The 14,883-nt window shown below is 38.7% G+C and overlaps 1 protein-coding gene across 1 annotated transcript in view; it reads right to left on the bottom strand.

Annotated features, from left to right (window-relative positions):
- DYTN (dystrotelin) overlaps positions 1-14,254 on the bottom strand; it is a 56,932-nt gene extending 42,678 nt beyond the window's left edge. Inside the window, exons 1-9 of the mRNA XM_085065637.1 lie at positions 14,224-14,254; positions 12,746-12,860; positions 11,763-11,874; positions 9,147-9,292; positions 7,398-7,566; positions 5,753-5,823; positions 3,547-3,706; positions 2,456-2,930; positions 1,767-1,913 (exon numbers count right to left, since the gene is read on the bottom strand). Of these exons, the coding sequence (XP_084921763.1) occupies positions 1,810-1,913; positions 2,456-2,930; positions 3,547-3,706; positions 5,753-5,823; positions 7,398-7,566; positions 9,147-9,292; positions 11,763-11,874; positions 12,746-12,860; positions 14,224-14,254 (1,383 nt within the window). The 3' untranslated portion in view covers positions 1,767-1,809. The remainder of the gene's footprint in view (positions 1-1,766; positions 1,914-2,455; positions 2,931-3,546; positions 3,707-5,752; positions 5,824-7,397; positions 7,567-9,146; positions 9,293-11,762; positions 11,875-12,745; positions 12,861-14,223) is intronic.
- Positions 14,255-14,883: the final 629 nt, after the last annotated feature.

The raw sequence follows: 14,883 nt of genomic DNA, 5'->3' as shown, positions 1-14,883 counted from the left end.
GAAAGTAGATCTGCTATACAGGAACATTTAAAAATGTCACTGTGTTTAAAGACAGGATATTGCCTACTATCACTGTTCCTTATAAACTTCCTGGCAGATCTTTGAGTGAGCTAGGATTGTTTTTGCAGTATCTGTTCCTGACTTACTGTTTCTCAGTCAGAGTGTATCAGAAGAAGGATGGGATGAACATGTCTTACTGATGTTCCTTCACTGCCAGCTGAACTGAATAACAACAAAATAAAGACCTCGTGATTTTTCTCCCTTTCATCTTACAGAGATCTGGGAGCTAAACAACTGCATCTTAGCATGGAAGACACCTCTTTGAGTCTTTACATACTGCCATGAAAGAAGAGTTCATGATAGTTCAGGAATATCTATTTGTAAGAATTTGTGCTCCAGATCTGTTCAGTGTTGCTTCAGACCAAACCAGCATTTGTCAGTTGCTAATGATTCCAACCAAGTTTCATTCAGATGCTCATACTAGAAGATTTAAAGCCTCCTCAGAAGCTGATGGGTATCTTCTTGTAATCAACAGTTAGGTTCCTCGGATTGTTGTGTGTGTCTCTTGGCACTGGCATATTGCAAAAGCTACTAAGCTTCTACCTCACAGTATATTTATTTATGTTATGAGATGAGTATATCCACTTTCCAATGACCTCATCACTATTTGTTCTCTAGGTTCCTCCCTCCTCCCTCAATAAGTTTAATTTCTTTATCTTTCACCCTCTTTACACTTCCTTTGCTAGAGACAAACCACTTCTTAGCTTCCAGTAGCATACTATTATCTGTTGCTGTAAATTCTTGAGTGTTTGCAGTATGTGTAATTCAGGCTTCCTTTGACCAAAACTATCAGAAAGAATGAGGAATGTTCATTAATCTCACTACCACAGTGTAAGGTCTTTCAAGAAGATGGCTGAGGGGCTACCAACAGAGAATAAGCTTTCTACCTCTAATGAGTCAGGCACTCCCTTTATCTTGATGATTATAACTCATCCTGAAAAATACAACACAAGGAAAATCTATGTGGAGTTCTGCTGAGCAGTTTTTCTTAAGCCCTATGCTTTTCATTAGCCTTTTCAATCACACCAACCTAAATGCTGTTTGATTATATATGGAACAAAGCTTCAGTTAGTTTACCTAACTTTTCTCCCAGACCTTCCAAAAATATTTTGTTTTCACCCAAGTGAAATTTATTTTCTTTGTAATCACAGAAAAAATCCTGTAAAAATTATGAGTATTTTCTTTCTTGGAAAGCTGGTATAGTTTCAGTGAAATAACTAAAATCCTTAAAAGTATGCAAATTTTCTTGAACCATGACTGGTTTTGAGCATACACAAACATACTCATTCACTATTTTTATGTACCTCCTGCAAAACAGTGATAGTAAGTAGCTGACTCTATATTTTTTTCTCTCTGATGTGGTACTGAATAATTTCCATTTCTCAGATCTTTAAAATCCTTCTGTGCATTACAAGGGGGAAAAAAAGTTTTCCTTGTTGCTGGCATCAACAAGAAATACAGCATCATTCCAAGGGAGTAACTTGACCATGGGATATCAACAGCTAAAGAGAGAGAAATGGGCAATCGTTTGCACTGCTCAGGAATTTACAGCACAGGAGCTGGAAATCACCAATAGAAAATGAACATAGCTCTCCAAAATGTTCCTGGGGCAGTCAGTAAATGCAGAAATCTGTCATGCTACGTTATTACAAGGCAACATCTGAGACACTTTAAAAAGTCTTTTTAACAGACATGGCATCAATTACCTTAAGTAGTTCAGGGAAGCTGTAAGGTGAATGGCAGTTTCCATCATTTACAAGCTGGTGAAATTACTTGGCTGATGAGGTCAGAAAAGGACCTGCAAACATGCTCAGCTGTAGAGAAGAACTCCTGGTGCAAAGCAGTTTGTTGGGCTGAAAAGTAGAACAGATTTTAAGTCTTTCCAAGCTTTTGGATTCTGCCAGAGCCCTAGAAAACTCTTTATAAATCTCTAAGATAACTCTGTAGAAACAGCAGCTTTTTCTGTCATATTCCTTATTACATCCTAATTAACAAAACTGAGGCATGCTGAGCGTTGAACAAAGCCCTGCTGTGTAAGACCAATGACTACAGAGGGACTTTGTACCACTGGAAGTCTCCTGAGACTAGAGTTATAGTTACAGTGTCACAGAAGTGGCAAGGGCAAAGCCTTCCAGTGCCCCCACCAGTTTAAGTTTGCTCCTAAACTGACTGCCAAGACTGATTTCCTCCTAGGAGCTTTGACTCATCCAGTTTCAAATCAGTCCAACATTAGGGGCTATATTTGGAATATGCTCTACCTTACAATAAAGAATAATACTACAAAGGCTGGGGTAAGATTTTGAGTTCCCTCTGAGGGTTACATGATTATGAACAATATTATGGAGAACTGGATGGAGGTAGGAAGACAGCGTCAAGATGACTAGAGAATTTATACCTGGCTGGATTTGGAGAGACAATGCATCCTTCAGTTTCATCATTAGCAGTTCAACTTCTTCTCTGACTTCCTTCTCATCAGGTGGTATCTGCACTGCAGTGGGAATAAGAACTGTATTCTTCATGATTCCACTGAAAGAGTTTTCTGTCAATTTAGGCAGATATGTTTGCTTCTCTTTTGCTTTTTTATGCTGTCCCATAAAGTATTTGTCACTCTGCAGGGACACTGACTCCAGTGGGTCATCTGAGAACATGAAGTCCACTGCAGTGGGAACCTCAGGTGTCTGTAAAAGCTGCATTCTATTTGCAGAGTTTGGGGGATTCAAAGATTTCCATTCTGCATGTGTTCTGGAGGTAGGCCTTATTTGGGCAGGATTCAATCCACCCTGCATTCTCCTTTCCAGCAGAACATGGGGATTTCTTGGCATTGTATTATGACACCGTGCAAAAAGATGCTCTGATGACTGCAACATTGTCTACAATAGACAAAACACAGAAAATACATTGTGAAAATAATTGATATTTCAGTTTGCCAGTAGTTCTAAAACAGCGTTGCTGAAAATGCTACAAAAAATGCTGTAGGGGGAAAATATGTATGCATCTTCTGTGAAATAAGGGCCTTTTTAGAATCTCAGAAATAACTGTAATGATGAAGAATCACTACAATTGAAAACAAATATTTTCTATAACATGTCTGTATTACATCCCAGTAAAAGACAGCAATTAGGAATGACATTTTATTTATTCTATGCCAGCACTTTGTTTTTCTCTGAAGAACAGACTGCAATGAAGTATCTAACACTTCTGTTGGAAACCATTTTCTCACTCTTATTGGAATATTCGTTATTTTCATTGCAGTAGTATTTAAACATCCTAACATGGATATCTGTGCTAGATGCGAGATATACACAGAATGACAAGAAAATCCCTACTACAAAGACCTTATCTGCTTTCTCTGAAGAGAAGAACCTGAGATGACTGAAAATACAAGTGGAAGGTACATTAAATAGTATCAAGAGTGCTGTTCTGCTGTAGTTAGTGTTCAGTAATGGCTCATAGCTGTGATGATTCTTGCTATATCTATCACTATACCTTTACTTCTTCCTTCATGTGCTGCAGCGTCATTTGCAGGTTTTCATGGCTTACTCTCAGTCTTTGGAGTTTTGCCTCTATTTTGCAACTTTTTTCTTCCTGGCAGTTATGAAGAAATTGCATTTTGTCCTTCCATTTGTTGAACTGCTTCTTTATGTACCTAGCAGAGACACAGGTGGGATTTTTGCTAGACCACACATACACAAATATATGCAGTCATGGAAACAAGCCAACACTTTAACACAAACTTCATCCCTTTACCAGTTCAGGAAATTTTTGGGATTAGAGGCCAATATTTCAGCAGCTGGACTGTATCCATGGAATTAGCAAGAGCATGAGTGTTCTAGATGAGGAAAGATGAGAGCTGAGTGGAACTATGGCCAGGACTGAACCTCGCATCTTGGAATTTTACCTTTTCCAGAAAGGCAGCTGCATCACAAGAGACATTATAGCAGTCCCTTTGTGTAGAAGCAAATTACTTATAGCAACTCCCTGACCTGCAAAGGATTCCCATTACATGCCTGGGCTGCAATGAAGTAAAAGCAGCTTCTAACCCTCTGATAAAGTTTCTTCCTGCTTGTGGTATTCTACATGGTTCCTTTGATACCAGTGGTGTCTGCCAAGCCACTTGTCCTTGAAAACACACTGTTTTGCAATCAGAAGTGCCACCCTCCCATGCACACCAGAGATTTAGAAATTACTTATTCAGAGCACAGTATGACAAAAATACCGCCCATAATTCTGTTCTAGTTGTGATTTCTCTAAGAAGCCAAGGTACAAATAGTTTTGCTTTCCTCACGGCTGAGGTGGAGACAGTAAAGTTTGTTAACACTACAGTAATAAACCAACTGCTTCATATCACAGATCTGAAATAGTTATCTGCCTTGCTTAGTTACATTCAGAAATTAATCCAATTCACTTGCTTTTGGTTATGCTTTGGCTTAGAGACAAGAGACTCATCCATTTCACTTGAATTATGCAATATTTGTCTGAATGGAACAGCAAATCAGACCATTTAAATTAAAATTAATATCACAGCGGTCCCTTATAACAACATTTAAGGGCTCTTCACTGTAAAGTGCGGTCTTCTTTCAACTCAGAGCCCAGTTCTGTGAACAGACATGTGAATGCTGGAAGTTGGTCCACAAACAAGAATAAAGAACTTCCCATGAGCAATGTGATTCATTCACCCAGTGCTGTGATAAAGCTCTGGGTCAGAGGGTGATGCAGCATTATAAGAGCAGGTTTTCCAAATATCCTCTCAACCACTGCTAATCTAAATGAAAGCTGATGATCTTTGCCATATCTCTTTATTTTCCCAAGTGAGAACAGACTTACAATGAAACTGCAATTGTTTAGCTCTGATCTTGGAGTGCCCTTGTGTGAATTTGGAGCAGCAATTGTACTTAGAATGAAGTAGAACAAGAGGAGAGGGAACTGAACGTACTGAAGGAAATAAAGAGAGTGGATTAAGGATCAAATTCTACACTTCACTGTAATTCCATCAGTTGCAGCCATGATAGCCGTGGTTATATAGAGAGCACATTTATATACCACTACAAAAATGAAGGAGGGGAAGGCAAAAATGCAAGTAAAAGGTAAGCATTGTTGCTCATACACCAACATCCCCCTTGCTATGCCATCCAAGCAAACAAGCCTCACAAGAAATTTTTAATTTAGGAATTAATATTTTACAATGTCAAAGATTTTAATATCAGAAGGAACTTCCGTGATAAACAGTTATGGATTTTATACCAGTAGTTACTGTATTCAGCCTATTAATCTCTGTTCCATGTACAGCATATTTTTTAGAATGATATCCTACTCCAATTTAAAAGCTTCATGCAAATGATGAAATTTGTGTTCATTAAGCCTTATTCAGAGAAAAGTTTTTTAAAGTATGCTATTTTGATATTTTTATGTGGATGAACATCCTTTTCCCTAAAAATTGCTTTTAGAACTATAAACTAGCAATTGCAGAAATGCTGATGAAAGCAAACCAAAATGCTTTGCTTTGCCATTGTTTTTCCAGTGATCATCATCTAAAATTTTGGTTGCTGAGTTTTTATTATTCATCCTCATTTGATAGGATATTTTTTTAATCTCAAAATCTCCAAAGTATGGAAAAATCCTCTGTGTTCTAACCCTCCAGCTGAAGCAGCACTTTCCACCAGTCTTCAGTCAGTGTACTACTGTATTTACCCACCTGCTGTCACTGTGAATACTTTTAATGGATTCGTGCATTTTTAATACATCAGCTTCAAAAGAGGCTATTGCCTAAAACAAAAAGAAGTATCTGTTCATAACTTTATCAGCAATAACATTTCATTTTTACGCACAAGTTTAACTGTAAGAGTGCATGGCAAATTTTGCATTTGGTCTGTTTTACAGACTTACCAGTTAACTTTCTGAATTTAATGTCTTACGATCAACTGATGCAACAAAGTATTTCTAATGGCTGGAAAACCTTTTCTATAGAACAAATTCTTTGTTCTAAGACAAACTTAAGTGTATGAGAATTTGTTTGAAATTAGAACAAAATCCATATTCCCAAGAATTTCTGCAAAATGGAATATTCTGATTTGGGAACCATCTCTCCCAAGTCCCACCAGTGCTTTGAGACAAGGAGATGGAGAGAGAGACTGTATGTAGAAGAGAGAAGAGAAACTCCTGTTCTTTAGACAGAAGTAGCATTCTCTGGACCATGCAGGAAACAGCAGCCCAGAAGTCAGAGAGACTAACACTTTCCAGCTAAACTACTTTTGAGGCATGATTTAAGTTGGGCAACAATCAGCGCTGCCAGGAAATTATGAGACTAAGAGCTGGATAGCGCAGGATCTCCATATTCATGGATCCTGTAAAAGCAATCACTGGACTTAGTGTCCACATATTTTGAATCAAAGTGGAAATAATCTGCACTATAGGATCTTAGAAATCAGTATCAAACTGCTCAAAAGGAATTCTCATCCCAGAGAGAAACAAGAGAGCAATGCACCTGACCAAATCCCAGTATAGGGATGCAAGTCCTGTCTTACTATTTTCTAAAATGACAAATGCCAACCATCAAAATTCTGTGTGTAAGCAATGTCTGCCCACAACTTCTCCTGCAGATATCTGCTGGCTGGCATTGTACCTTGAGCTGGGCAGCAGAGTTCTAAAAGATAGGTCTTCCAAAGGGCAGCACAGGAGTAGCAGCCAAAGTGTTCCCTACATTCTGAGTAAATGCAGAGCTACCAATCTCTCAGAAAATATTGAAACAAAAAACTGCTATGTACTTATTTTAGCTACTCTGTCCTACCCCCTTCTTTAGCATTGTTTCTGTGGAGGGAACCTGGGAACGGATTAATGCAGACCTTTTGTGCATTAGCTATTTTAGTTGGAGTGGACACTGCTCTGGGTTTATCATAAGAGGGCGCATTCTGTCCTCTTGTTATTTCCATGGTAACAAAAATGGCCTGAGACTAGTAAGAATTAAGGCATTCTTCTTTGACATTTGCTTGCAGTAGGAGGACATGATGGCCTTTTTTACTGTCAGAATAGCGAGAGGACTCCAGTCTCATCTAGACTTTAGCGTGCTACTCTACGACAACTAGAAAAACCCCAAAGCAAATATTCTTACAGGTGCTTGTGAAGGTCATAGAAGTCAAGAAGTTAGTCATAAATCTTGGGAAGACAGCAAATCCAAACTTCACTAAGTTTTCAGATTCCGCATTCTTTTCCATAAGTGACGAATTAACAGAAAGGTGAAGCTGCCCATTACCTTTTCATTGGAATTAGAGGGCAATTAGATAATTAACTTGCTAGGTCTTATTCACAGCTTTAGCAGTATTACTACTTCATGTTTTGCTCACCTGAGCTATTGTCTTGCCGTGCTCTGACATCTTGTTGTTATTCTCACTCTTCTGCATTACAGTCCTGTTTTCAGGTATGAACCTGGGTGACTCTGGGACACAATTGTCCACTGGGAAAGACACATTTTCAGGGCCAGGTAGTGATGAAACACTGATTTCTGCAGGAGGACTGTATACCAATAGAGAAATAATGAGTAGGGAAAGGATCAGGACTCCATGGTTTTGCTACCCAGAAAGATCCAAATAAAACCAATGCAGTGTAAGTAGACGGACAGATGTGCTATTGACTAAGCAAGAAGTAAAGTTTAACTACGCCTGCTGGCATATTTGGGTTGAAAGAATGAAATTCCTGGAAACAAATTCCTCTCTCCCAACAGAATCTCAATGACAGGTTCTTCTTTCCACCCATTTAATTTCAGTGCAATTTGCTGCTTTTCTTTTTTGCTTTCTTTAGCCAAGAGCTAAATATATTAGGAAATTCAACTAGAAAAAGACAAGTAAGTATCCTGCTGTTCCGTCCATTCTATGCTAGGAAAAGCCTAGATATTATCAGCCCCACAGTGACACCTGTAACAGCAACCCCAAATTCTTCTTTGTCTCATTGTTTATCTAAACAATAGGTAAGCAAACCCCCACAGAATTAAAGAGAAATCTCCATTGCTTGATTAAATTATTAAATAATTATTAAATAATGTTTTGTTGCTGAATATAAGAGAGGAAATATTAGCAATGAAAGATGGTTTGCATTTCAGCACATTCTAAAAAACAAACATTGAAATAATGTTCTCCATCAGAATCACTGTAACTATCATCCCTCAGTTATATAGTATATAAAAAACTGTTTTCTAACTGCAAACCTACCGGAGTAGCACAATCCAGTTTTATAAACAGATTTTTCTCCTCCTTCACATAAAGGTGAAATTAATGATATTAGAGCAGACTGACCATTTTTTCCCTATTTCAGTCTCACTGAAGCCTCATTTGGAGAACATGTGTGAGATGCAAGACAGTTGCTACCAGGAAGGAATCTCACCCTTTCTATGTTTGTACTGGTAATCTCCTATAATCGTTCCCTTCAGTTTCTATATCTAAATATCAACCAAAACCTCATAGCAAGGAAGGAGAAATTATTGGGAAAAATCCCAACATAACCTCCAATGCTCATTATTAACCACTGTGATCAGTGGAAATACAGTAATGACTTTAAATATTAAGCAAAGCACACAAAACTACTGATCTGAAAGAAAAGGAATAGTGAGATCAGCTACTTGCTATTGCGAGTAATCCCACAGGCCTGCAATTCAGTGGGACTTGAGTAGAATGACTGTCAGTGAATGCACTGTGGGTCACATGAGAAAAGTATTCACAGTTAATTTCCAATGGATTTATCACAGAGGAGGTGCTTAAAAACTCATGCAGTTGTGAAAGGTAGTAAATATTTACAATGCTTGACCCTAAACTGAGCATAAGAAATGGAATGAAGTGAAAGAGACAACATAAGAAAGGAGAGAAGCAAGACACAAGGATGTTATTTTTAATAAGACAACTGATCATTAGGTTTTCAGGATGTAAACATGGTTAAGGTACAGAACAATGTGCAGCAACTTCTCAGTTATTTTTTCCTGTTCAATAGAAAAATGATGACATGGTTTCTGTCACAACAAAATCCCTTACTCAAAGGACATAACCAAGCAATACTCCATAGCCTGACATTCAGAGATTATAAATTAATCTGAAACTGAAACTCACGAAGTCTTTTTGTGAGAAGGGAAGTGCCTCTTCTCCACTGACTCCAGAGCTGCCCTTCTCTGAGCCTCCTTTCTTCTGCAGCGCTCTTGAAACAGATTGTTCCTGACAGTGTGGAGAAAGTGCTTTGCATTCACCTGTGCTGACATCTATTGCAATGAGGGATAATAAAGAAGAAAGTGAATTTTCAAACAGGTACTGCCCAGGGGCAGACACAGGCCAAGGCAAAGGCAGAAAGAAAAAGGTCCACCTGTTCACAACTGAACAAGCTCATGGCTGCTATCTGAGCCCTAAAAGGGGAGCTGAGGTGGGTGATGATGCAGGACCACAGACAAATGCAGCTCCAGTTCTTTTAAACAAAACCCTGCCTGGGCCAAAGTCAGGCAGCCTAGAAATGCCTAACACAGGAATTTGGTAGTTACAGTGATTAAGCTCACAGTCACAATATTAATTCTGCCTGACTAGTATCTAAGTTCCCTCTTGATCAATGGGAAGAAGTACTTTTATGTCGCTGTTGAGCCGCTAGCAGAGAAGGAAAACCCCGGATTCTCAGCGTGGCGAAGAAAAGGCAGGTTTATTATTTTGATTTCAATATATATAGATTTTTCAGAGGTCGCCCAGATTGGTGAGCCAGAAACTTCCCCCTAGGCCTGATTGGCCAGGCCTGAACTGTCCAAATCTCGAGACACTGTTTAAAAAACATCCAAACTTTATCTTTGTTCATAAAACACAACGGAATGTTCTCATGAGAAAGACCTGTGCTAGCCACACTTTTATACTTGTACAAAGCATTTGTATATATGGTCTTCCATGGCTCACATCCTCCTCTCACAGAATACAGTATAATACTCATCCATTTATCAAAGCAGTGTCAGGCTCATGTACAACAACTAAGCTCACTAGCTGTATTACTGGAGGACACAAACCAATTCTGCCCCAGGAGGTGACTACTGCAGAACATGGGGTGAGCCCTGACAGACTGAACAGGAAAACACAAAGAAAACTTACCACATGCCTCCTGGTACTTCTCAACGTGGTAGTAACATTACCACAAGGTGTCAGCACGGTAAGGAAAAACAGTGCTGATATTTCAAACGCCCACTCAGCAGCTCAGACCCTGATACAGACAGTGAAAACTTACCCAGACAAGGACAGTGTCTGCTAAGAGTGGAAGGTATATGGGGATAGCAACTTACTGCTGATTATTTTATGTACCACACAACAGATATAAAAATGGTATCTGTCATAGTGAGTAGCTTATCTTTTAAATTTTGGTATAGATTTTGGTCTGCATTGTTATATTTGGCCTATAAAGTAATATTTACAGGGTCAGTGTTCGAGCAGGGCTTCATAAAGGAAACCTAAATTCAATGATTCAATTGCAACAGAGCAGCAACAATGTGGCTGCAATCCAGGCTGCATCATCTCCTGCCTTGCTTTATCTCTCTTGCCCTTCCTTCTGGTGCTTCCACAAACACACACTCCCATTCACTCTCCATTGACATTGATTTTAATAGCTCTACTTAGAAATCTCTACCTGAGGAGAGCAGTTAACACTTGATTCTCCTACTTTCTCACAGATGGAGCATGAGGAAGAATATTTGGAGGACTGAATTGTTATTTTTAATGCAGATATTGAGCATCCAGATATAAATTTCTCACAATGTTAGCAATAGGGTTTTGTTTTCAGAAAGAGAGCAATGAAGTTGCAACAGTTTAATGTTACCCCGTACAAAGGATGACTACAAGAGCAGTCTAACAGTCTTTAGTTTTAGTGCAGACACTGGCTACCCAGGTATCTTTCACATTAACTGCAGGGGTTTGGGAAGGAGACCAGGAAGTACAGCTTTCTAGGGAAACTTTCTTAAGTGTTTTTCAGCTCATTTACTGGAACAGAAAGATACTGTTACACAGGTCCACAAAAAACCCATCCGCTGCTCTGTGCAAGATCTGGAATCTCCTGCTCAAAGGAGAAGCTGATCTTCCAAACACAAATTCCCAGTACAGTACTTTGCAACTAGTGTGATGATAGCACAACTTGCCGCTGTAACAGAGTCCAAATATGTGAGCTTAGCTGGGCACATGCTGCCTCTTTGTGCTGTATCCCTGACAAATGAGACAGAAAAGCTGAGACAAATGAGAGACAAATGTCAGATAAGTTTACAATAAAGTGGAAAAACTAAAGATATTCAGAAAAGAGAACAAAAGAAAGAGATTTCATGCAGGAGTTTGTACAACTTTAGGATGAAATAATTTCTGAATAAATCTGCGCTAGGATTGGGATGAAGGAGCATTGGGACACTAAGGGGACTTTTCACAGGTTTAAGGATTATCTGCTGAAAGAAAACTTTCCATAAAACTCCTCAAGAAGAAAATTTGCACTGGGATATTTCTTAGCTCAATTCAGTTGTTTCAGAACAAAACACTCATTCTAAAGTTAGAAGCCTGCCTTTTTCCTTTTCCTGTCTCACTGTTCCCAGACTAACAATGCTAATATGCCATGGCCATTATGGCTAATACACATATAATTTTAAAATGAATGTAGCTCAGGAATTTACTGCCTACTTGTCTACATGAAGAACCTCAGCAGGGAAATTAATCAATACAATGGGATTCTACCTGCACACAGTGTTCCACAACAGGATGCCATCTCTTATGTGGTTTGCAGAGACGGCCAGTGAAAAAGCAGGCTTGGCAAAGATCAAAATTGAGGCACTTTAAACAGCGATACCTGTGAGGGAAAACAAAAGGACTTATTTACTTCTTCACAAGCAAGAAATTGGTGTAGGTAATATTGATTACTGAAAATCCAGATCCCTGGGCTCTGGAAATGCAAAGAAACATCTTTGTTAGAATAATGACTTTCCTCAGCATTCTCTGAATTCAAGTTATTTTGTCCAAATGATTGTGGACTGTTCTCCAAACCCACCAGTGATTTTGATCTTATTTACTTGTTGCAGTGAAATGCAGTCCATGGAATAAACCATTGTTCTAGCACCATTTTCCATTTCTGAGAATGCAGTTAGAACTTCATATGCTTCTTATGCACCAGCTTGCCTCTATTTGCTGCTCTCATGGAACTGTATTATTACTACATGATTGACATAGGATTTGTAAGCAAAAAACAAAAAATGTGAGAAAATAAACCTGCAAGCTTACTATTAATCTCAATATAGTAGCAGTAAAATGTTTTCCTGAGCATTCTGTTCAGAAGGAAATGGATAGTGTTCTTTTTATACCACTATGCCATTTTATACAATTACTTAGATGACCAAGAGGCTAAGATGGAAAACTTAACTAGCCAGTTAGTACAACTGCTTACAGGACAAAGGACTAAGAAATGAGATAGACAGGTTTCATTGACTTTTCCTTTGAACTGCCAGTTTACCTTCAGCAAGTTTTCATAGTCATGTCCCTGCTAGTGAGCTAAACAGAAGTAGGATGAAGGCTTGAGCCCTAGACTGCAGTGGTTCCCTTTCCCTCTTTTACTGGTTAAATTTGATTTTGTCCAAGTTTGTTGCTTAATACATCAGTTATAGCCTGAAAGGTATGCAAACAATGGTAAGAACTAATTATGTGGATGCTAAAGACCACAGACACACCTGATGCCTGTAATGGGGAAAACTTGGCAGACTGCATCTAGCTTGGTGAGAAACCATTTCTGTGGCTGATAATCTGTAACATGTAGGGAGCCACAGGAGAACAGCAGGCTCCGATCTCAGCCAAGACAGGAATTTTTCTTCGACAATAGCTGTAGTCCGAACCTAGAAAAAATACATGTCTCAAGTTCATACATTTACCTGGAAAAAACTGGTGTCTCTTCTACAATTCCTAATAAAAGCTCTGATAATGGATTTTGCTAGCATAGATTTTCCATTAACGTAAACTGTTACTGGGTTCCAAAGGTTTTGCAATAAATGCAAGAGTTCTCAGTAGTATCTCACTGAACGTCTTTTCTATAGATACAAATCCTTCCATACTGTGAGACTGATGATCAGCCCTGCTTCTTAAAAGTAGATACTTGGGGATGTTATGTGGTGATACACTTGAAGTCTTAATCAATCAGCAACATTCAGAATAATTTTCCAGGACATCAGAATTTCACTCACCCCATGGAAACAGTCATGAATTGCAATTTCCACACAAGACAGAGTGCAGCCTTCTCCCACAATGGCTGGGATCTACATCAAGAAGAAAGGCTCAGAAACACCTCAGTAAAAAACAGATGTTCCCATCATGCTCTGCTGTGATAGTGACAGCACACAGATGGTGAAGTATCTATAGCAATGCCATTTTACATACTGTTCTGAAGAAAACCCGTTCATATTCATACCATCAATATGCAGTTTCATAGTTCAGGATGTGTCGGAATGATTTGCTGCCAAATCACTTACTGTAATGGATTAACATACCATGTTTCCACATTATAATACTGAAGGACACTGAGTTTGAATCTCAGAGGTCATTTTCAGATCCCATATTCAGCATCAGTTCAGCTGGAAATACCTGTATGCTAAGGAAACTTGCTGCAACTGCAAGCTATTCCAGCGAGTACAGACCTCTGAAGTTTGGAGCTGCTTTAGGAACAGTTGTATCCAGCTGTTTCCAGGACCTGTAAGCTCAGGCACCATGAATTCACAGAGGCATTCACTAATGCAAGAGGTTATTCTGAGAACAGGGGCAGAATTTGATTCTTTTACTGACATTGTGTGGTAGTTCCCTATGTTCACAAAGGGACATTAGCTATTAGCTTCACTCCCATAAGGTAATCAAACATAAAAAGGCATCAGCCAAAAGGTCTTTTTCTCCTAGATTAGTACACTCCTACAAAAACTGTTGTGTAACAGCACTGCAGTGGTGTTACCTGATTTAGGTCTGTTAGCAGGCTTCTCAGGGCACTACGGGTAATCAAGGCCACCTTCCCATCAGGGACAGCATAAAAGTGGAAGAAAGCTGAAAACAAGAAGAAAAAACTGAAATCCTGGCAGAGCCTGAACTGCCTTCAAGCTATCTTCAAACTGCTATGGTAATTGCAGTCTACCAAATAAATCCCTCAAGAAAGTTTCACTTTATTATGTACCTAACAGGCTCTCAGCAGCTGCTGTGACCATACTTCTTCCTACAGTGAGGGAAGGAGAAGGAAAGCAAAGAAGAAAAGCAATGAACTCATGCTCACAGAATTAAGAAAAGTACTTAAATATGTTCATACAAGAAAATCCCTATTTAAATTGTGAATTGCTAATTGCAAATTGCAATTTGGAAGGAAATATACTATACAAAGTGGAAGAGTATGAGGTCAATATTGTGGCCCATTTGTTCTTCCTTTTGACCACTTAATTCAGGCAGAAATATTTGTGCTGCATGCCACACTGGCTACCTTTACCTCATATACTTAGTTCTTGAAGCATTTTGTTTAAAAGCTTGCTGGATCAAATACACAAAATGGTTTTCTAATCCAATGAACTTTAAAACTATGGGGCTTCTGTTCTTTTCTGCTAGGCAAATAGAAGCTCTACTTATCATAAACTTTGTTATGACCTCTTCTGAGGCTTTTTATTGCAAAGATGGCTACAGACATTGATTGAAAACATTATTCTGCACCAGCCTTTCTCTACAACTAAGCAGTCAACATAAATTACTTTTTGCATGGCAGAACTGTATTTTTGTTTAAAATAAAAAAATTACAATAGAAATTTTCCTCAATGTTCAATATTTCAGGCAATGTATAAAATCATACATT

The sequence above is a fragment of the Lichenostomus cassidix genome, chromosome 7 (genome assembly GCF_008360975.1).
Source record: "Lichenostomus cassidix isolate B80296 chromosome 7, HeHo_3.0, whole genome shotgun sequence".
NCBI lineage: Eukaryota > Metazoa > Chordata > Aves > Passeriformes > Meliphagidae > Lichenostomus > Lichenostomus cassidix.
Note: the sequence above shows the minus strand (reverse complement) of the source record. Positions and strands in the feature narration are given on the sequence as shown.